We start from the raw sequence: 24457 nt of genomic DNA on the forward strand, positions 1-24457 counted from the left end.
AGGAAGGAAGGAAGGAAGGAAGGAAGAGAGGAAGGAAGGAAGGAAAGAGATATTGATTGAAAAAAATCTGCAAAAGGTCTGATTCTATCAGAACCAAAAGAGCAATTGCTAGACTAGCTACACTGCTGGAGAGAGAGAGAGAGAGAGAGAGAGAGAGAGAGAGAGAGAGAGAGAGAGAGAGAGAGAGAGAGAGAGAGAGATTACAGTCATCAGAATGAAGGTGAAAGGAAAAAGAATCAAAGGTACCAGAAAATCAAAATCAAAACTAGCTACCATGTGAATATCCCTGAATTTTGGATGAAGAGGTCATTCAGAATAAAATTTGAATTTCAACCAGAGGACCACCTAATGGGATCAGTGAACCCCCAAATTTATCACAGAATCAGAATTTGAACTCAGAGTTCATATACTCCACAAGGAATTCCCTGACATGATATATACAGCTAGTCTTGGTCTTTGAGTCTTTGCTTAAATCCCTCCTATGAGAAGAAACCCATTCATTCCACTTTTAAATAGCTCTAATGGTTAGGAAGATTTTCTATCAAATCTGGATTTGCCTCTTTACAGCTTTCTCTCGCTATTCCTAGTTTCACCCACTGGAGCCAAATAGAAAAGGCCTAATCCCATGTGATTACCTTTGAAATATTTTCACATAGTAGGCATGGCCCCTTAATTCTTTTCTTCTCCAGGCTAGGCACATAATGGACTATAAACAAAACCTCTAAAACCTTTGGGCAAGTTGGCTAGGTGAGACATAACATAGAAACAATGCTCTAAACTAGTTAGGTTCCCAGACCAGTCCACAAAAGTCTATTTAATACATAATAAGATTAAGAATACTGTTTCACCTACATCAGACCACACTTGACTGCACTGTGACTATGGGAAAGGGAACTTTGAGTTCTAATGTAGGATTTCAAGAACATATTCTCCTAGCATTCCTGGCAGTGAATTCCCACACCAAGAGAGGGTGAGGTGTTCTGTTTGTGGAGGGCAGAGTAGACACACCCAGGGAACAGTATCTCTGCATACTTATTTCAGCCCTTTGATCATTCAAAGATCCATGATTTGATCTAGGTAGGTAATTTCTCCACTGATTTAGATCTATGCCTTTCCAAGGTATTGTACATACTTTAATGAATGTTTGGTCCTAAATGCTGTAGCCAAAAAGCTCTGCCTATTTTTAAAATCATTTACTCTTTGTTGTATATCTGCCTGTTCTACTGATCTACCTTTCTATTTCTTAGCCAGTATCATATAGTTATTTTTTTTAATCCTTACCTTCCATCTTAGAATCAATACACAGTACTGATTCCAAGGCAGATCACTAAGGACTAGGCAATAGGAGTTAAGTGACTTGCCCAGAGTCACACTGCTAGGAAGTGTCTGTCAAATTTGAACCCAGGACTTCCCATCTCTAGGCCTGGCTCTCAATCCACTAAACCACCCAGCTGCCCCCATATAGAGGAATTCTTTAGATAAATTTCTCTCTAGATGGTCTAACTCAGAGCGGGACACTGGTCTTCATTATTCTGCCGGGGTAAGGACAGTAAATGGGGATACCAAATCCACAACCATTTGAGGGAAAAGAGGAATTTGTCATAAGCATGTTAGGTGAGTAAAGACCATTTACTTGCCCCTGATTTGGTTCAATATATCTCCCCTACCAACATCATGGTCAACACTACTTAGTGGACAAAATGTCAAATAAATGTAAGTGAGAGAAGATTATTTTCCTTATTTCCATTATAAGTATATATACTTACACACATACACTTACATGTGTATATTTATTAAATTCTTTCCCCTTTATAATCTAATCCTCAGTGCCTAAATTTCTCAGTTTAGGGGTCTATATTTATCATTTTTCAGTCATTTCAGTTATGTGTGACTCTCATGACCCCATTTAGGGTTTTCTTGGCAAAGATACTGGAGTGGTTTGCCATTTCTTCCTGCAATACATTTTACAGATGAAAAATGGAGGTAAACAGGGTTAAGTGACTTGCCCAAGGTCACACAACTATTGTCTGAGGCCAGATATGTCCTGACTTCAGGTCCAGCCTTCTATCCTCTGCACCATCTACCTGTCCAGTACTCTATATGGATTAACCATATCTTTAAGTCTCCATTTTACTTTGGGTCATATAGACACAGACCTTATTTTCTTTTTCCTCATTCTGCTCCTCCATTATTCTCAATTTAACCTAACACCCCTCTTCAAATCTCACTGGATTTGGAATCAGAAGACCTGCATGACCTTGGACACTTACACTCTCAGGGTCTCCATTTCTTCCTCTATAAAATAAAGAACTTATACTAGATGGTCTTTTTCAACCCTTACCTTCTGTCTTAGGATCAATTCTTTGTATTGGTTCTAAGGCAGAAGAGTGGTAAGGGCTAGAGATCCCTTCCTGCTCTGTAGTCTATGAGTCTCAAAGTCTGACATTTTTTATAACCAAAGGCAAGAAAGGACGCATTGACTGACAAGTTTTTTTTTCCCCTTTTCTTTTAGGAAAGGGAGCCTTGAACTGCTTATCCTGCATGTGGAGTTACCATCTCTTAGGAGGAATCTGCAGCTCTGATTGTCTTGCTGGAGAATACAGAGTTGGAGAGGTATGCATATTTTGAATTGTTAGGCTTTTTCCATACTCCCTATAGCAAAACGCAAAGGATCTTGCTAGGTCCTATGCCATAGTATTTTGAAGTACGAATATGATTTCAATACTTTCAGCAACATTCAGCAAGGAAACTCCCTTTTCCAATGCATCTTCTCTGGGGCGATGAAAGTTTAAGTAACTTGCACTAGGTAGCATAGTATGTGTCAGAGGAAGGATTTGAATTCAGTTCTTCCTAATTCCAAGGGCTATTCTCTCTCTCTCTCTCTCTCTCTCTCTCTCTCTCTCTCTCTCTCTCTCTCTCTCTCTCTCTCTCTCTCCTGCATTATGATGATCTAAAGATTAAAACACACACATATACATGTATGTGTATGTGCACAAATGTACACATGCACATAAACACACACAATCTCTGCCCTCATGGAGCTTAATTTCTAATAGAAAAGTTAAGGCATATATACAAAATGGTGAAATAAGGTCAAATTTAAGCCTTTGTAAGCTTCTTAGAGCCTTGCCTGCTATTTACTTCTCCACTCTCCATACTGAAATGTTCAGGCTTGTCAAACTAGGATAAGCTAGCCCTGAAAAACAATCAGTATAAAAATGCTTAGAGAACCTATTAAATCTGAGTGGAGTTTCATAACATCCCAAGGCTATGGCCACAGACCAGCTCTTTAATTCATGTTTATTCTTTTTTTTTAACCCTTTCATTCCATCTTAGGATCAATACTTTGTACTGGTTCTAAAAGAAGAGTGGTAAGGGCTGGTAATGGGAGTTAACTGACTTGCCCAGGGTCACACAGCTAAAAGCCAGAGGCCAGATTTGAATCAGGACCTCCAGTCTCCAGACCTGGCTCTCTATCCTTTGAACCACCTACCTGCTCCCCCTACCACAATGCTTATTCTTAGTGATGATTTTCTGGAGACAGAAAGTCCTGGTTGTGTGATCCTGGGCAAGTCACTTAACCACCATTTCCTTCCCCAATAAGAGTGATAAACTCTTCTGTCTTGGAACTCATACTTAGTATCAATTCTAAGACAGAAGGTAAGGGTATAAAAAAAACGTTGATTTTGTAAATTCCAAAATAATGATTATATAGCAGAAAGGGGGATGGAAGATTGACAGCAGAAGGATCACTTAGGATTTTAAAATAATTCAAGCGAGAGCCAATGATGGCTTGAATTAAGATGATGGCAATGTGAGTGGAAAGCACAGGATATGAGAGATTAAAGAGGGAGAAATCAACAGAATTTGGCAGCTGACTGCCAAAGGGTATACCAGGACTCTGCTCTGAAACACAAGGCTTCCTTTTCTTTTTTTTTTTTTTAAATGGATACTAAGTATGGATTCTAAGGCAGAAAAGTGACAAGTTCTAAGCAATTGGGGTTAAGTGACTTGTCCAGAGCCACACAACTAGGAAGTGTCTGAGATCAGATTTGAACCTAGGACCTCCTGACTCTATCCAATATGCCACCTGGCTGCCCCTAGACTTTTTTCTGAATGGGCACTTTTGGCTTGACTAATGTTGTTCAGAAGTTGACTCTAGGAAGCCTCTGTCACAATGATTCTAGTGAAAATCAACAGTGAAGAAAACAACAACAAAAAAGTCTGCATTGAAACAAGAAGACTTGATTATGATAATAACATATGTCAGAGTCCAATGTCCCCTGACTAAAAGGGTCCCACAACTTCTGATAAAGATTTGGCCAACAAATAGGGAAAGGCTTGGTAAATGATGTTGTCAAGGACAATATTTTATAGACCTTGTAACATAAATTTAAAAATACTCCAAACCTTAAATGTCTGTCTCTCTTTGTAAGACCTTGGATAGCTCCCAGAAAACGCAACACAGAACATCACAAAAATACATAGAAAAAGCCATTTAGGAATAACAGATAATCGCTGATCTGCCACAGAGAGTTCACTGGCTCCCCCTCTCTATTTCCTTCCATGAAAAATAACTCTGAAACATCAGTAATAAGGAAGGACAGGTTAACCAAAACATGGTTTTCCTAGCTTTTATCTGTTGCTTGAAGAAAACAAAGACTTGTTCAATTGAAACAAAACTGAATTGGAAGCAACCATAGAGTGAGAAAAAAGCTGACTGATGAAGCCTTCTGGACTACTGTATACATTGCTACCTATTTGTCCCCATATCTTAGCTGCCTTCACTTCTTGATTGTCATAGCACAGTCCAGTACAGCCACCCCATCTTCCGATCTTGTAATGAGCTGCTGTAAGGTTATTGAACTGAATATCAGGGCACTCAGGCTGTACCATCCAGCATACTATATGATCTCGGGCAAGTCAGCAAACTTAACTTTGGATATATTCCCTTTGACCATGAGAAATTATATTAGCTGATCTCTTAAGGCTCCTTCCTCCTTATGTGATTTTATGAATTAATAAATGTAAGCCTTCCAGAATGGGCCCTTCAATGAATTCCTTTCTGCTCTTCCCTACCCATACATTTTTTTTTTCTTTTTTTGGAAACTCTTACCTTCTGTCTTAGTATCAATTCTAAGGCAGAAGAGTGGCAAAGGCTAGGTAATCAGGGTTAAGTGACTTGCCCAGGGTCACACAACCAGGAAGTGTCTGAGGCCAGGTTCTCCTGACTCCAGCCCTGGCGCTCTGTGCACTGTGTTACTTCACTGCCCTTCTCCATATTATTTTCAAAATTAATTTCTTGGTGACTTTTTTTCAGGGAGAAAATTTTCAATGTGACAAATGCCATGAGAGCTGTATTGAGTGTAAGGGCCCAGGCCCTCAAAACTGCACTGTGTGCCCAGCTAATAAGCTGCTATATATAGATGGTGGCCGTTGTATCCACTGCTGTAACAGCTCAGATTCCAGTGAAGACCTGGATTGCTGTGACTGCCAAGAGAACACAGGTGAGTCTAGAAAAGCAGGGTGTGGGGAACTCTGCTGTTAGCTTAGGCAGGGTCCCAGGATTGTGAAATTGGCCTATTCTCAGGCTCAAAACCTGGCACAGTAGGTAGGGGGTGGTCATCCAGCACTCTGTGTGCAATTTTACCTCCAGTACCCCCTTATCCTATGAAAAATCAACTTTCTCTGCCTTCCTTTTAAGTTTTTTTTTCCCCCCACAGGAAAGCCCTCCTTACTCCATCATGTTCTCAGTATTTGTGAATCTTGTCATTTTGAAGTGCTATTTTAAAGTTGTTTTGAAAGGGTTCTCAGAAGGGTCAATGCTACAACTTTGCCAACACCACCACTTCATTCCACTTCCAGTACAACTATTTTTTTAAACCCTTCTCTTCCATCTAGAAGTCAATACTGTGTATTGGCTCCAAGGCAGAAGAGTGTTAAGGGCTAGGCAATGGGGTTGCCCAGGGTCACACAGCTAGGAAGTGTCTGAGGCCAGATTTAAACCTAGGACCTCCCATCTGTAGGCCCGTCTCTCAATCCACTGAGCCAACCAGCTGCTCCCCTACCTAGCTGTTTTTTAAGACTCTAAATTTCAAAGAGGTGCTATCCTGCTTTGATAGAGGTTAGTTTCCTTATCTTTGAGTTCCCTATCACAGGGAAATCAGATCTTGTCCCCACCTCTGTCTCTTCTTTACCCTATCCCTATCTCCTGCATTTGCTTCTCTGTGTTCCTTTTTAATTCCTGCTTTCCCTCCACCTAATAGTGGAGCCCAGAGGGTTCAGAAGGTTTTGTTTTGTTTTATATTTGCATCTCTAGCTACAGATTTAAACTTGGCATAAGACTGTTCATAAAGGAGGCTTAATAAAAATGTGTTGAATTGAATGGGATGGAATAACTGCTACCAACCAAGTCAACAGTGCCCCATGGCAGTTCCAAACACTTATTATTCCCTCTTCTCCCTTCACTTCTCCCACTCTCTGTCAATCCCTCAACAACAGATGGTTTCCTCAGCTCTTCATACTTGATACCTCTAGATCTGACTACCCTTCCGTCTTTGGTGTGTCCATTAAGAATAATTAGCCTTATAATGTCAATGCCTCAGGTGAACCAGGCCTTTTATTGACATATGTCAGCAAATTCATGCCAACTAAGCAGCTTCACCTTTATTACTAGCATCCTTTAGAACAATGATGAGCAACCTTTTGAGCTTGGGGTATCAAAATTCACCAGAAAACCAAGCATAGCTCAGGTGGTGTGTCACTTTGAGAAAAAAAACATAATTCCACAATATTTATAGTTTTAAATAACAAAAATGTATAATTGTAATATATAACTGTATTTAATAAACCCAAATAGGTAAATTAATATAGGTAGAATTGTCATCTATAGTGCAAGTGTCTACACTACACTATAGCAAATGTTTCATCCTCAGCATGCAGCTCCATACTTCTCTGTATGCAGCCACACTCGACTGTGTGTCATCAAAAATGGCTATGTGTGTCAGTGCTAACACACATGTCATAGGTTTACCATCACCTATTTAGAACTTTAAAGAGCTTTCTGGAGCTACTCTCCAAGAGTTTTAATGAATTTGGATTAAACACTATTACTTTACTGAGACGCTCAACCCTGGTACAATGTACTTCGGGATGAATTGCAAATCAATTTGAAGTGACTTCATCTTCCTTCCTATGTTGTCCCCTAAAAGAAAGGGATTAATGAGGGATAGGGGTGGGAGGAATCATTAAAGCATGTTGGAAGCACAAATCTCTGAAGCTTTAAGAGTGACGAAAGGGGACAGCTAGGTGACTCAATTGATTGAGAGCCAGGCCTGGAGATGGGAGATCCTGGGTTCAAACCTGGCCTCAGACCCTTCCTAGTGTTATGACCCTGGGAAAATCACTTAATCCCCATTGCCTAACCCTTTACCACTCTCCTATCTTAGAACCAATACATAGTGTTGATTCTAAGATGGAAGGTAAAGGTTAAAAAAAAAAGTGATAAAAAGCAATGAGCAAGTGCCTCCTTAGTGTTACAGTAGATACAAAGTCGTTGTTGCTGCTGCTACAAAGAATATGATGATTATTGATTGTAAGGAGTGGGAGGTAGCTGTGATACAGCAGTCTTATATTCAGAAGGTCAGGATTTAAGTCCTGGCTTGAGAGAACTAAGACCTTCAAAAACCTAATGAGATTATTTTGTAACACACTTTGAAAATCTACAATGTTGCAAAAATATTAGAATTATTATTCAAAGATAGTCAGATCTTAGCAGCTGCACTGTATAGAGGAAGAGGCAGGGGAGGTGTGACTAGGCAACAATTCATGTAAAAATATATGGTTTTTATTTAAATTTTATTAAGTACCTATTATGTGCCAGGCACTATATTAAAGGCTTTACAAATATTATCTCATTTGATCCTTAATATAACTTTGAGAAGTAGATGCTATTACTATCCCCATTTTACAAATAAGGAAACTGAGGCAGATAGAGGTTAAACTTGTCCCAGGACACAGTGCTAATGAGTCTCTGAGGCCAAATTTTAATTCAGATCTTCCTGCCTCCAAGTCCAGGGCTCTAACTACTCTACCACCTAGCTTCAGTTGTCTCAGTTAACTTTGAGCATATCATATTAATTAGATGACCTGGTAACCAAAAACCTATTAAGATATTAGGCTTCATTCATAAAATTACAAATGAGCTTGTTTCGATGTGGTTTTTTTTTAACATTACTGTAATTTCCCCAAGTATTCCTCCCTCTCTCCTTCCCTGAGAATGGCTCTCTTCTCTATTCCGTATCAGTCCCCTTCACTCAGGTGAATCTCCTCCTCTTAGGAATAAAGACCAGGTCCTCATAAATCACCTGGCAACTGACTCCAAATTACAATCTCCCCAGGGATGGAAAAACAAAGATTTATCTGTTATCTCTTCTTCTTCCCTTAGTAATCTGTGATAGTTTCCATCCATCTGGGAATGAGGAATATGGAAATAATCCTTTGTTAAAAGGCTAGTCTGTCATATCATGAGGACACTTAGAAAAAAAAATTTTTTTTCTTTATTTTTATTTTGAATATTTTCCCCTAGTTACATGTTTCACGTTCTTTCCCTCTCCCCCAAACCTCCCAATCCCCCTTAGCGACGTGCAATTCTACTGGGTTTTACATGTATCATTGATCAAGACCTAATTCCATATTATTGATAGCTGGACTAGAGTTATCGTTTAGTGTCTGCATCCCCAATATTATCCCCATCAGCCCATGTGTTCAAGCAGTTGTTTTTCTTCTGTGTTTCTCCTCCCACAGTTCTTCCTCTGAATGTGGCTAGTTTTCTTTCTCAGAAGTCCCTCAGCCTTGCTCTGGATCCTTGCATTGCTGCTAGTAGAGAAGTCCACTATGTTTGATTGTACCACAGTGAAAAACAAAAATTTTAAATATAACTCTTATGCTACATCCCATCATGATTTAAGCCTTTCTTACTTGAACAGAATGTTAAATTAGTCTAGAAAGGTACTTAGGAACTAGATTGTGGATGGCTTTATATGCCAAGAAAGTAAGAACTGGGAAAATGAAGAGACTTTTCCAACATTTCCTAAAGAGAAAGAGAATTTGGGGAAAGGACACAGGAGACCTGTGTATGTAAGGATGGTCATATCTTTTTGAGCTGACTCTAAATGGTATGAGGTCCTTGAGGACCCCTCTGACCTAGAAATCCTTGACCAGAGATACAGAATTCAATTTTTTAGGTTTGTGGAAGTGTTTCTTCCACAGGAACTAGAGTAACATTTAGGGCCTCTAGCATCTGGAATAAAAATTCCAAACAGCTAACCTTCAACATTTATTCTTTGGTTTGATCTTCCTCCAGAGGAGTGCAGCTTTCGACATAGTGAGATTATGCCCAAGACTGAGAAGACAAAGCGGACAGGACTGCTCATCACTTCTTCCATCATGCTGGTCCTCCTTTTTGGGGTCACAGTCTATGTCTGGAAGAGGTCCCGGGCCAAATCTCAAAAGGCACAGAAGGCTGGATATGAGAAACTGTCTGACCAAAACAAGACTTTCTCCTCCTATAAAAGTAGCTATCGAGAGACCACTAATTTCCAGGAGGACCAAGTTATTGAATACAGAGACCGGGACTATGATGAAGATGAAGATGATGATATTGTCTACATGGGTCAGGATGGCACAGTTTATCGGAAATTTAAGTATGGTCTTCTGGATGATGATGATGAAGAGGAGTTGGAATATGATGATGAAAGCTACTCATTTAAGTAAATTCAAGTACATTGATAGGATTTTATTTTCCACTCTTGATTATTAATTTTGGGGCGTATTTTATTGCTGGTAAACACAACTAAGACTCTATGGACATACTCAACTGTTTTTCTATTCCTCTGGGTATCTGAGCTCAGGCGTCAATCTATATTTATTTGGGATCCAAGAAAAAGGCAAAGATCCATAAGTCTTTCCCCTAGACCAGTGATGGGCAAACTACAGCCCGTGGGCCAGATGCTGCCCCCTGAAATGTTCTATCCGGCTGCCTGACATTATTCCTAACCTGACGAATACAATGAGTAGGATACAGTACAATGAAACTTCGAAAGAGTTGCCTTAGAAACAGACTGACAGATGAGCATTTCCTTTCCTTTGGCCCCCTCTTTAAAAAGTTTGCCCATCACGCCCTTGGCAATACATCAAGGCAAAGCCACCTATACTCTAGTAATAGCCCAGAGTGAAAATAAATAAGTTTTCTATAAATTTGCATGTAATCAAACCTCCCCATAGACCTCATTTCTACAAATCACAAAGAAGTTGGGAGTGACTTCTGAGGACTTCCTTGGACTATATTAATAATTTTCCTAGCTTTTGTTTTTGTTTTTTACTATTTACTTTAGTTTTGTCCCAAAGTCAAACACTGAAAATTTAAAAAGAATTCATTCCCTCTTCTCATCACAGACCCTTTTACACATAAGCACTCACAAATGCACACATACACAGACGTTGGCATTTGACACATGCTACAAGGGTCAAAGTAGATCTGCTGCTGAAGTTATACCAACTATTGCTTATATTTCCCCAAGTCTTAGAGAAGCAATGTAGGAAAACAATAGACGCTTTCCTAGGCTTAAAAGTCCTTTGAAATCCTATAGGCTGACAATAACTTTTAGGGTGCCCAATTTGCTGGGTGCGAGGCAGGCAGTAATGAGCACAGGCAGAATAAAACCATGAGTTTTCCAAGAAGCACAACCGGTTCCCTTTTATTTGTGTGCTTGTTTTCTCCAGGAACCCAAGACTATCTATTCTGGAGAACCAAATAGCTGTATCAAGAAATAGAAGATAATTGGCAATGCCAATCCTCAAACAGATGTGATTTTTTAAAAAGATATCCTCTCTCCTCAAAACAGCTTTAGCTACAAAATCAGGGAAGCTTTTCAAAGCAGGCTTTTAGCTCTGCTGACTTTTCAGAGGGCATTTGGAAATGAAGTCTAAGAGTAAAGGAAAGAACTAGCATTTGACTTCTTAGACTACAAATTGTCTCCTCTTTCACTCAACAGTTTCTTGCAAGACCTTCTTTTTTCTATAGCATTCCACACTTACATCAAGTATATTTGGACCCAAATTTTAAAAAGGGAAAGCTTTTTTGAAACAAGAAAGAAGTGAGAAAGACTCTTTCTATACAAAATAATCAAAGCAGGTTCCTTTTTATTTGTTGGTTTGTTTTGAAAAAAGTCCTCTGCCAAACTAGCAGTCTACATACAAACTTTGAGTGGGGGCAACTCTCAGCTTCAGAAATGGCAATAGTAGGGGCATCTGGGTAGCTCGGTGGATTGAGAGCCAGGCCTAGAGATGGGAGATCCTAGGTTCAAATCTGGCCTCAGACACTTCCTAGCTGTGAGACCCTGGACAAGTTACTTAACCCCCATTGCCTAGCCATTACCACTCTTCTGATTCTAAGGCAGAAGGTGAGGGTTAAAAAAAAACAAAAAAAAACAGCAATAGTGATTATAATTAGTCTTCCCATCAATTTGTTCCCCTAAGAAAAACTTCACCCAAACATAGTGGCCGGAAGTAGATGGTGCTACTGTTTTTTTTTTCTCATTAGAAGGGGGGAAATTCCCACTGGTTGAGATAGGGATAAGAATATCAGAAAGTGGATGAATCATTTCTGGATAATCTGAAACTTATGTGCAGCAGGGTAGAAGCAGGAGGAATGTGTGAGGGAAATAGTATATAGTGAAAATATGATTTTTCCTCCCCCTTGTGACTTTTTTTTTCATATCATCAGTATTTTTGTGATACTTGAATTGTCTTCCTTTGAAGCAATCATCTTTTTCTTAAATGAAAGTATAGCTCCCTATATTCATGGTAAAGTGTTCTTTCTTGGAAATCCTGTGTCCCTTTAATAGAACCGATGATTTAAAAACTAACTTTAAAGTCTACATCAGTGTTTTAATCTTTTTGGGTTAATAAACCCCTTTAGCATCTCAGGGAAGTCTATATACCCATTTTCAACATAATGTTTTTAAGTGAATAAAATAAAATATGTAGGATTACAAAGGAAATCAATTATATAAAATAATTATTAAACTTTTTTTTTAAGTTTGTAAGGCCAGCTAAGTGGCTTAGTGGATAGGGTGCTAGGCCAGAAGTCAAGAGGACGTAGGTTCAAATCTGCCCTCAGATACTTCCTGGCTGTGTGACCCTGGGGAAGTCACTTAACCTTGATTACCTCAACCTTGCTGCTGTTCTGTCTTAGAATTGATGCTCAGACAGAAGGTAAGGGTTTTGTTTATTTGTTTTTTTTCTTAAACAAAACAAAAACAAATTCATGGTCCCAGAGTTTAAAATTCTTCAGCTTATTTACACACACACACACACACACACACACACACACACACACACACACACAATTTGCAAATGTAGAATCATGCATCAACTAAAATTGTCTCAACTTTGGGGAGAGGGTGAAGGGAGAATCACACCTATAATTTCTTTGCATAAGGAATTCAAATGAGCAAATTTCCTCTATCAATAAGGATCAATACTTGATTTACAACTTTTATTCTTAAGACAAGTTGTCTGTGACACATTTAGAGATTAAGAGGCTTGTCCAGGGTCACATAGGCAGGATATGGCAGAGGCAGGACTTCAACAAAGATTTTCCTGATGTCAAAGCCAACTCCTTATCCTTTGGGCCACCCTTAGGTCTTTAACTACAAGAATCTTTTCTAATTGTACTTCTTCTCATTTCAACATAAGAGAATAGAAACAAATCAGTCACTCCGCCAGGGTGGATTACTCCCCATTTATTATAGACCCCTCCTAGACTATACAACGTTGCTGATATTGTTGCTGTACAGTGTCTCTTGTTTTTTATATTCTCAAAGCACTGATAGATGGGACCTTGACACTCCTCTCGGCCACCCAACCAGTCCTTTCTCATGTGGAAAGGACTAGTATTTATGATACATTGTTTAAAGTTAAGACTAATCCTTGAAATCTAAGAACAGGTTGTAACTTGTAATGAGGAAGATTCCGTTTGTTTCTGCTGTTGACACTTAATTAATGTTCCTCTTCTTTATCAGAAATGTATTATGTTTAGGTTACTTTGCAACAATGTACAAACAAGTGTTTAATAGATAAATATACATTGGGGGGAAAATAAACCTTTTTTGTTTGTTTGTTTTCTGTTTGCAAATGCTTTGATAATTTTCTGATAAATCGGTGAGCCCTGGAAATACACCAAGAGACTGGATTGTATGTTGAAAGGTTCAAGATAATGAACATAAATATGAGGGTAGGAAAAAAAAGAAAAAACTGGGCAATAAAGTAACGTTGCTCTAGCTTAGAGACGCAATCAGAGTCAATCAACCCAGAAACATTTATTGAACACATACTATATTCCTAGTTCTCTCTAAATAATGGATAGGAAAGGATGCACCAGAAATAGAAGGCATGATTCCTGTGATCCTGGATCTTGTAGTTTATTTGGAGAGATATTAATTGTTGCTTTCATAACCAGAGAATAGAAAATTAATAAGAACCACTTGTGTCTTTTGATGTTAATTCCCCTTCTTGCTAATTTAATCTACCTACTGAGAGGAGCCCAAATGAATTTGGATTTCCTGCTCTTGGTGGTATACGATTATCTGATTTCCCAACATGATGTATGATGTTCTGTAGCAAAAGCAGTTCTAAGATTGAAAAAATATCTCTATTCACATTCTTTCCAAGAGACGGAATAAATTGACAAATAGTATACTTTCCTTCAGAATTAAGAGAAATGTAAACATTTGCTAGAAATATTAGACTGTTCAGTGGTATAACTTACAAGGTATTTCTAACATTTGTGTCACATATTCATAACAAAAAGTGAGGCACATAATAATTATAGAATAAAACAAGATAGTGAGGAACAGCATGATAAAATGACTGGAGGGCTGGCCTTGGAATCAGGAAGTCTTAGGTTCAAGTTTTGCCTCTAACATATACTCCCTCTGTGACAATGGAGAAATCACTTGATTTTCCAGTGCTACAGGTAGTTCTTTCTCTAAAGCTATAAATTAAAGGTGCCAGTCTGTATGAATAGGCAGAGTTCCCACACCAGGAAGTTCCTTATATTTATGAAATCACAGACCTGGCTCCCAAAAACGTTCAAATTAGACATTGTAGACTCAAGTGAGTCATTAAGTTGCCTGGTTGGCCTTAGGCATTTTAGGAAGAGAGACAGCAAAAGGGACTAGGTTAGGGAAGGAAGGCTTATTATGAACCTAGCAATTTTACAAGTAATGAAATTAAGGCTGAAATACATTAAATTCATAGCCAAGGAGTAGATAGGTTCCCTGCAAGTAGTAGAACCAGAATATGACTTCAGTTCCTGACATTCAATTTGCTATAATAGAAAGGAGGTTGGATTTGGATTTAAGTGGACATGAGTTCAAATCCTAGTTTTGTCACACATTTTCCATCTAAATTTTCTATCTAAATTCCAACTCAATTTCCTGATCTATAAAATGAGGTCTTTTCTAGTTCTAAGTCTATAAGCCTATTCCAAATCCATTATACAACAAGGCTTCTCAATTTTGTTTCATTAGGACATGGGACTTGAGGTAGGATTTGGAAAAGGAGCTTAATTTGGGAGGAAATAGAGGGATAGGCAAGCAGGCACTTGCTTGGTGGGAACTGAAGAGAATCACATTGATAGAGAAAATGCTGACCCTGCCTATTTTCTGAGGTAAGATAAACTTTATCCCAAAGTAGTAGGGAATGATTGCTGTAATCTTACATTGTCCATTGAAAAACTTCCTCCTTAAGAGTAGAATGGGTGTTGTGGAGGAGGGCAGCTGGGTGGCCCAGTAGATTGAGAGTCAGGCCTAGAGAAAGGAGGATCTGGGTTCAAATGTGGCCTCAGACCCTTCCTAGTTGTGTGATTCTGGGCATATCACTTAACCTCCATTGACTGGCCCTTACTACTCTTCTGCCTTGGAACCAATCCATTCTAAGATGGAAGGTAAGGATTTTTTAAAAAGAGAATAGAATGAGGGTAAATTGTCCTAGAAGCAAGCAATTTTCCCTAAGAAAATCTGAAAGAGCAAATAATACTTTTACAGGTTCCATACCAAGCATTCTTACACTGAAACCATGCTAGGCTATTAGGCAATCATCATAATCAACAGAAAGTCTTTTTAAAAATTATTTTATTGATTTCTTTTTTTTTTACTAGTCATTTTATATTTTTCACTCTTTTGGTTTTTCCCCCCAAATCCATGTAGAAATTATTTTTTTACAATTGTTTTCTGACACGTTGTGATTCAGATTCTCTTTCTTCCCCTACCCCACCCCATGTGGTAAATGATCTATTATATGTTTTACCAGTGCTTTTTTTGCAATACATATTTCCATAGTCCCCATGCTGTGAGGGACGACACATATCTCACATACAATTAAAAAAACTCATGAAGGAAATAAAGTGAAAGGTGGCTTGTTTTGATCTGCAATCAAACTCCAGCAGGTCCTTCTTTGGCTTTGTATAGCATTTTTTATCATGAGTCCTTTGACTCCAGTCATTTTTTGCTATCTACTCTTTCCACCACCCCTCACTGAACACCTCCCTCCTAATAACAAAGAAAATCCAACTAATATAGGGACTCTCCTGACAGTTCTTGCTGCATTCTGCCCCCATAATCCTTCACTTCTCTATTTAGGAGTAAGTTGTGTCCTATTATCTGTTCTCCAGGATTACTGTTGGTCAGTATAATTAAGCAGGTTGCCTTTCAGCATTATTTTCATTTATATCATTTTTAGTACTGTGTTTTCTTATTTTTTTATTTCATATTGCATTTCACAAAAGTCTTCAGATGTTTCTCTGGTTTTCTTGTGTCTCTCATTTCTTTTTCTTTTTTAACTATTCTCCAATAATGATTTATTTTAAGAAATGGAAGTTTTACAGTGCATTTCAGGTACAAAAAGGACATAAGTAAAGCTAATTAACAACAATTGGTTCAATAAATAATCCAAGTATGAATTAACAATTGTACAATTATTTAAGTTTGCCTAGAATCACTGTGGAAGTGGGAATAGTAGACTGGGAGTAAAAACAGTTGATATAGTTTTAAATTATTTGAGATGCATAGATGCCTAAGAAAATTAATGTAACCAGACAAAGATGAGTCTTGCTGAAACTTGCCCCTCCATTTTCTTATTTCCATTGCCATCCTACCATCCACCAGGTAATCCAGATTCAGAACCTTGAAGCTGCCTTATATTTTTCCCTTCGTTTCCTTTTCCTCTCTCCTTTCATTCTCCCCCCAAATCTTTTTTAGGTCCTATTAATTCAGCCTTCACAGCATCTCTTACATCTGCCCCTTCTTCTCCACAAACACTTCTACCATGGATTTGTCTCTCATTTCTTAAACTGAAATATTACTCAACTGCCATTTATATATCAGGATTTGTTTATTCATCCCTCCCCAAATAGGAATCTGCTTTTTTTCCAGGGTTTTATTTTTATCCAGTACAAAGAGTGTTGCTATGAATATTTTGGAATTCATGGGGGGTTTTCTGTTTTTGATGTCCTTTGAGGGGGTTTAAGTCTAATAGAGAAGCCTCTGAGGCAAAAGGCAAAAACAATAAAGTAACATTTTTTCTGCAATTCCAGGTTGCATGATGGAACAGTTTAACTGCTCTATCTTCCCACAGTTCTTCCATTGCTATTTCCATCCTTTACTATTGCCAGTTCGAGAGAAAATAAAAAATAATAAGAAGCCCTAATAGTGTTAGGACACCAAAGTGGCACAGTGGCTAGAATGATAGCCTGGATTCTGGAAGATCTGAGTTCAAATTCAGTCTTAGTGCTTCATCTGTGACCTTGGTCAAGCCATTTAACTTCTGCTTGCCTCAATATCCTCATCTCTAAAGTGGGGTTAATATTAGCCTACCTCACAGGGTTGATGTGAGGATCAAATAAGATAATGATTACAAAACACTTAACAGTGCTTGGTATGTAAAGTACCAAGTACATAGTATATAAAGTACTTGGTACATAGTGCTACATAAATGTTGGCTTTTGTGACTATTAATATGCCTTTTTCTCATTAGTCTTATCATTATATCATTATTATTATAGTGATTTAAAGACATTTTTCACGTGGTTGCTAATAGTTTGCCATCTTTCTTTTGGAAAAAAATTTTTTTAAACCCTTACCTTCTGTCTTAGAATCAATACTGTGTATTGGTTCCAAGGTAGAATAGTGGTAAGAGCTAGGCAATGGGGGTCAAGTGATCTGCCCAGGGTCACACAGCTAGGAAGTGTCTGAGGCCAGATTTGAACCCAGGACCTCCCATCTCCGGGCCTGACTCTCAATCCACTGAGCCATCCAGCTGCCCCATTTTGAAAATTTCTTATCAGAGCAGCTAGGTAACAGAGCATAGAATGCCAGTCCTGGAATCAGGAGATCCTGGATTCAAATCTGCCCTCAAACACTTTCTAGCTATGTGACCCTAGACAAGTCACTTAAACCCAACTGCTTAACCTGTGACATTCTTCTGTCTTAGAACTGATAGTAAGACAGGAGGTAAGAGTTTTGAAAAATGAAAAATAATTTATAAAAGAAAATATCTTATCCTTTGGCTATTTATCTAATGGGAAAGGCTTTTGAAAAACAACAAATGTTTACTAAGGTCTCTTTATCATTCAGGGCACTCTGTTGGGGTCTAGGAATATAAAGAGTTGCCAGGCTTGATTCTTGCCCTTGGGAACTTCCAGTCTAGAGAGAGAGAGAGGAGAGACCTAAAAAGAGAAGCAACTGGAAGTCATGGATGCTGTTGAGGGGAGGCACAAAGAGTGTGTACTTCAGGAGCTCAGACTTAGTAAAGAAGTAAGGGTTCATGTTTGGTCTCGGAGGACAGTGAAGATATGTATGAAAGGAAATACAATAGAAAGAGAATAACATAATAAAAAGCACAAAAACATGATCAGGACCAATGATACTTGTTTGAATGGAGTATATAGGAGAGAAACAGAAGATACCATCAGAGATCCAGGTAAGGGATACATTGTGAGGGTCCTTAATGGCCAATCTAAGAAATCTGATAAAGAATATGAAAATATGTATTGCATGAAAGCACTAGTCGAATGTATAGTAGGCTATTTACCACCTGAGGAGGGGAAAAAGGAGAGAGGAAGAGAACCTGAATTGCAAAATATCAGAAAATAGTTATCAGAAATTTTTTCTACAAATTGAAAAAATAAAATTGAATTGAATGTTTTCAAAACTAAGAAGTCTGACCTTTATCCTATAAGTATTTTTGGGAGCCATTGAAAGCAGGGTAATGACATATAAAATGGCTGCTTAGGAAGATTCATCTGGCATGTTGGATATGTTGAATATATGATATGTTGAATGGATTTGAGGTCAAGGAAAACCAGAAAGGAAAATAATGTAGTATCTTGGCAGGAAGTTGGGAATGCCAGGGTTAGGATGAGGGTAATAAAGATGGACAGAGATATATGGCTATGAAAGTCATGACAAAGAAGACTCAAAAGATCTGGTGAGAAGGAGAAAGTAATTGAATATGACTATAAGATTTTGAGTTGAGGTAACTAAGAAAGAATAGTACAGTTGGAAGAAGCAGAGAAATCCAGAGAAATAGTTGGTATGAGGAGGAAGATGATTAAACAAGTTCAGTCTGCAATGGCACTGAGCTCTCTGGATGGAGAAGTCCAGTGGGAAGTTAGAGCTGTAGGGCTGAAGCACAGTGCGCTACTCAGGTCTGAGAATTTTAAGAAATGTAGACAAAGACTTATATAAAATTGCTTTAACAAAAGATCAAAGTGACAAGATGTAAATCCGTTTTTTAAATTGTTTATTAGGGCAGTTAGGTTGCTCAGTGGATAGAGAGCCAGGCCTGGAAATGAGAGATACTACATTCAAGTCTGGCCTCAGATACTTTGTTTCTGTGTGACCCTGGGCCAGTCACTTAATTCCAATTGCCTAGTTTTTATTGCTCTTCTGCCTTGAAATCACTACTTAGTATTGATTCTAAGACAGAAGATAAAGGTTTTAAAAAATTGTTTATTGATATAGTTTGTTTTTCTATCACATTCATTTCTGACTTTATTCTTCCCTCCTCACCCAAATGAGCATTCTCTTAAAACAAATGATTTTTTAATAAAGAATTTAGAAAAATCAACATGTCAGATACCTCTGAAAGCATATGCAATATTCCACACCCATAATCCTTTGCCTTTATAAAGAAGAGAGGTGAGTGCATTTTCTCTAATTTCTCCATCATTATAATTACACAAGACTCCAAACTGGTTGTCATTGTTGTGGTTGCTTCCATGTATACATTGTTTGCAAATTCATATATTCACAGGAAAAGGGGAAATGGTTTTTGCTCTCCCCATGATGACACACCCATATCCCTACTCTGTTCTGATGCAGGGAAGCAAAGTCACTGATATGGGTATTATAGCTGAATCCCAGGAAACCAGGCAGTCAGATGGCTCAATATAGTTCGTGGTGATTTAAAAGGCTTTTGAGTTTTCTTCCAGGGTAGAGCTAGAATTCTGTGTGTGTGTGTGTGTGTGTGTGTGTGTGTGTGTGTGTTAAATTAATATATCTATTATAAGATAAGTAGATACATATAAAAAGAATCCTTTGAAGTCACAGACCAACTTCATGGATATTCATCAGTGTCTCTGAATGTCTTTATATGTATAGACCATGTTTTTGGACAAAAAGGTTCTTGTCTAACCAGCCCATGTCACACAGGTTACAAGTCCAGACAGGAAACACATTTGGGAATAATTTGGGGACAAATGATCATTTTATAGTATATGAACTCAATCCAATTCAATTAGGTTTTAAGTTCCATTAAATTCCATTTAAGTTCCATAATGATAAAAAAAAATGATTTCACAAGGGAGGCTTGCTAAATTAAAAGAAAAAAATATTTTAAATTCCATCCTAATCTCTGATCTAAGAATTCAACTGAAATATGCATGATGGCCCTGGTGTTTAGTGTTCTGATAGAAAAATTAAGGAAAGAACCCATAGTGCTTAATAAACGCTTATTGATGATAACAGCATAACAAGGTACAATAAGATCTTTCCATTACTCCCTAAGCTAGGAACATAAAATAGCTCAGTTCACTGGAGGACATGGAAGAGATGGGAAGGAGAAAAAAATGAAGTCATTGTTAATTAAAAATATATAATAAAATTACAATTTAAATGTTGATGTACCAAATTTAGATACTATCATTTGAAATCAATAGTAACTTCCATTTTACATATAATTCAATTCACAAAAAACACAATTTTGTGAAAAATATAATAAATGCTAGGGCCATCCAAGCTTTCTATGAACCTTAGTTCCAAATGAAAAATTGGCAACCACAGATAAGTAAACTTAGGAAAGAACTGGCAGAGCACTTCCAAAAACTGATCCTGATCTAAAAAAGAAAATAACTAAGACAATCATTAGCCAAGCTAAAGATTAAGAAGGTTAGAGACTGTGGCTTGTTGTCAACAATGTCTAACATTAATTGCTACCACATGTTCCCAGACATAAGTAGGTGGTCAGGACAGGAATGAGTTCAAGGAATGGGACAGTCTTTTGTCTGACCCCTCTCTGTGACTCCTTTCTGATCAATACTTTTTATTATTGAAAGTATTATAATCTAGATTTTTAGTATAGCTTCAAGTCCTATAGAAAGCCCCTAAGTAACCTATAGTAAACAAGCATTTATTGAGTTAACAGCCCTTCCACTCAGCAGAAAATAGCAGAAAATAGCAGAAGCTGCTTGTATCTTTTTCTCTTTGCCTCAGACATCCCAAGGACACTGCATGGCAGGTCCAAGCAAATTCCATTCTCACTTTAGTACCTTCTCACACTGAGCTGTTCCCCACATTCTTAAAGGCTTGTTCTTTAACATACCTTTTGAAGTATGGAAGATTTTACTAAAATAAAACTTAAATAAAGTAAGACTCATTCTTTAACCTTGAGCATTGTCTCATCCGGGTATAATCTACATGAGAAAAAATTTGTGTGCTATATGCCATCTGTGATGTAATTCGTATAACCTTGAGTGTTTCTATACAGCTTTTGATTTCAAATGTACTTTGTAGAAAAAACTGTTCTTGGAAAAAATGTATAAAATAAACCACAAGCTCAAGGGCTGTTGGAACAGTCATGAGCTAAAATGTTAGAATGACAGTTCCCTGTTTCTGCTTTGTTCTTTCTCACCTAAACCGTACACCTTTCAAGACCCCTGGAGCTGCTGGCTAGCTTCCAGCAGCCACCAAAAATATTTTTGTAAAGTAGTGCTTTTTTCCTTATTTCTGATCTCTTTGGGATACAGAACTAGGGTATGCATAGTAGAAACCAGTCTTTTATCTGTAGAGGAGGAGCCAGCACTATAGTTTCACCCTCTTTAAATAATGTAACTTAACCCAAATCCTTATTGCCATAGGTTGGGATGGTCATAATCAAGTACAATATCAGAATCTATTCTTGCCAGTGAATCTTTGACTTTTAAACAATGATTTTGAGCAACTACAGTAGTCAGGGCCTCATATAGCCCAATTGTTCTGGGTACTGGTCAGGAATGGAAGAGAAAGGAACAAGCATTTATTAAGGACATATTATTTTCCAGGAACTATGCTAAGCCCTTTGCAAATATTATATCATCTGATCCTCACAACAACTTGAGGCTCTGGCAAAGGCTCAGGGTCAGATACTAATCTGATTAAAGCATTTCCCTATACTTGGAAGTCTTACCTATTCTTCAAGTCTTAGGAATAGCTTGAAGAAAAAAGGCTGATTAAGGAGCAGGGATTGGTGAGGAGGAGTGGGGGCAGAACGAACTGTTTTCATTTAATAGGATACCTTTAAAAGGATATTTTTTTTTGAAAGAGCAATTGTACTTGGGTTTTTTAGACCCTAAGAGAGAATTAGAAATAGAGACTAGAAGTTGCTTAGAAGGAAAATTTAGGCTTGTCATAAGGAAAAATTTCCCCAAAGTTAGAGTTAGATAAAAATGAAATGGGCTGCCTTGGAAGTTGTAAGTTTGCTACCAGCTGGGCCTTTAATTTTTTTTAAAAGTTATTTAATTAATTTATTGATTTAGAATATTTTCCCATGGTTACATGATTCATGTTCTTTCCCTCCCTCCTTCCTCCACTCTCCTGTAGCCAACAAGCATTTTCACTGAATTTTACATGTATCATTGATCAAGACCTAGTTCCATATTATTGATATTTGCAATGGTGTGATCATTTAGAGTCTACATCCCCAATTATATCCCTATCGAACCTTGTGATCAATCATATGTTTTTCTTCTGGGTTTCTACTCCCACAGTTCTTTCTCTGGATGTGAATAGTGTTCTTTCTCATAAGTCCCTCAGAATTGTCCTGGATCATTGCATTGTTGCTAGTAGAGAAGTCCATTACATTCGATTGTGCCATAGTGTGTCAGTCTCTGTGTACATTGTTCTCCTTGTTCTGCTCCTTTCACTCTGCATCAAATTCCTGGAGGTCATTCCAGTTCAAATGGAATTCCTCCGGTTGATTATTCCTTTTAGCACAATAGTGTTCAATCAACAATAGATGCCACAATTTGTTCAGTCATTCCCCAATTGATGGACACCCTATCATTTTCCAGTTTTTTGCCACCACAAAGAGTACAACTATAAATATTTTTCTATACATATTTTCCCTATATCTCTTTGAGGTACAACCCAGCTGGGTCTTTAAGTAAAGGATAGATGACCACTTGTTGACCATATTGTAGTGGAAATTATTTTAAAGGTATGAATTTAACTCGATTGCCTATGAAATTCCTTATAACTTGTTGGGTCATACATTTCAATTGTCAAGGGCCCTCTGAGGCCATTAAATCCAACTCCTTAATTTTATAGATGAAGAACTGGGGCACAGAGAGAGCATAATTTGCCCATATTACACAAACAGCAAATGATAAGAATAAGATTCAGAACATAGGTCTTCTACCTCCAAATCGAACATACTTTCCACTGTACCATGGATAATACCCAGTATAGGGTCCCTCTAGAAGAAATAGCCCTAAAGATAGTGAAATCTTCCAAATAATCCTATTTGTGGGAAATAATGTTCGGATTAGGCTGAGCCCTGGATTAGTGCAAAGTATCCTAAATGCAATCCATCATCTGAGTTCATCCTAACAACTTGTGTGAAGAAAAAAAATAACTGGAAAACATCTATCATCAAGAATATCCAATGAACAACAATGAACAATTGTACTGATCCATTACTACATAGATCTAAGGAAAAAAGAGAGGTGAGAAAACTGATTAGATTAGCTTCTTAAAACTATATAGTCTTTTCAATGATCTCAAGTCTCTTGAAAAAAAAACCTCATCTTTTTTTCAAGTTAAAATCTTTTTTTTAAATTTATTTAGAATATTTTCCCATGGTTACCTAATTCATGATTTTTCCAACCCCTCTTCTCTCCCCCCTCAGAGCTGACAAGCAATTCCACTGGGATATATATATGTGTATATATATATATATACATATCATTGTTCAAAACCTATTTCCCTGTTATTCATATTTTCAATAGAGTGATCTTTTAAAATCAAAATCCCAATCACACACCCATCGAACCACATGATCAATCATATATTTTTATTCTGCATTTCTGCTCCCACAGTTCTTTCTCTGGATCTGGATAATGTTCTTTCTCATAAGTTCCTCTAGATTGTCCTGGATCATTGCATTGCTGCTAGCAGAAAAATCTATTACTTTTGATTGGGCCCATAATGTATCAGTGTTTGTGTACAATATTCTCCTGGTTCTGTTCCTTTCACTCTGCATCACTTCCTGGAGGTCATTCCAGTTCACATGGAATTCCTCCATTTTATTATTCCTTTGAGCACAATAGTATTCCATCACCAACAGATACCACAATTTGTTCAACCATTCCCCAATTGAAGGGCATACCCTCATTTTCCAATTTTTTGCCATCACAAAGAGTGCAGCTATAAATATTTTTGACAAGTATGAGGTGGTACCGCAGACGAATTCCAGCAATCATTAAAGAATAAATAATTCCCACTTTATTTTTATGAAATTAAAACAACCCATTAATATGCTATTCTACCTAATTTTTTTATAAGGTAAATCTAGCTCTGATATACAAACCTGACACAATAAGCCTAAGAAAAAGTGAACTTCCAGTCAATATGATTCATGAATACCAAAACATGAAATAAAATACTGGCAAATAGAATATAGCAATAGATAAAAAGTTATTCATTTTAATCTAGTAAGATTTATGGCTGAAGTAGAAATTCACTACCAGGAAAATAGTCAGTATAATAAATGATCAATAAGAAAAGTTATAAAAACTATAGATTTATGTCAATAGGTGTAGAAAAACCCTTTGCTAAAATATTTATCTATGTTAAAAACA

The 24457-nt window shown here is 37.5% G+C and overlaps 1 protein-coding gene across 1 annotated transcript in view; it reads left to right on the forward strand.

The window, feature by feature from the left end:
- PCSK5 (proprotein convertase subtilisin/kexin type 5) overlaps positions 1-9774 on the forward strand; it is a 593358-nt gene extending 583584 nt beyond the window's left edge. The window contains exons 35-37 of the mRNA XM_044678618.1: positions 2513-2613; positions 5321-5507; positions 9365-9774. Coding sequence (XP_044534553.1) covers positions 2513-2613; positions 5321-5507; positions 9365-9774 — 698 coding nt within the window. The remainder of the gene's footprint in view (positions 1-2512; positions 2614-5320; positions 5508-9364) is intronic.
- Positions 9775-24457: the final 14683 nt, after the last annotated feature.

Source organism: Gracilinanus agilis, chromosome 1 (genome assembly GCF_016433145.1).
Source record: "Gracilinanus agilis isolate LMUSP501 chromosome 1, AgileGrace, whole genome shotgun sequence".
Lineage (NCBI taxonomy): Eukaryota > Metazoa > Chordata > Mammalia > Didelphimorphia > Didelphidae > Gracilinanus > Gracilinanus agilis.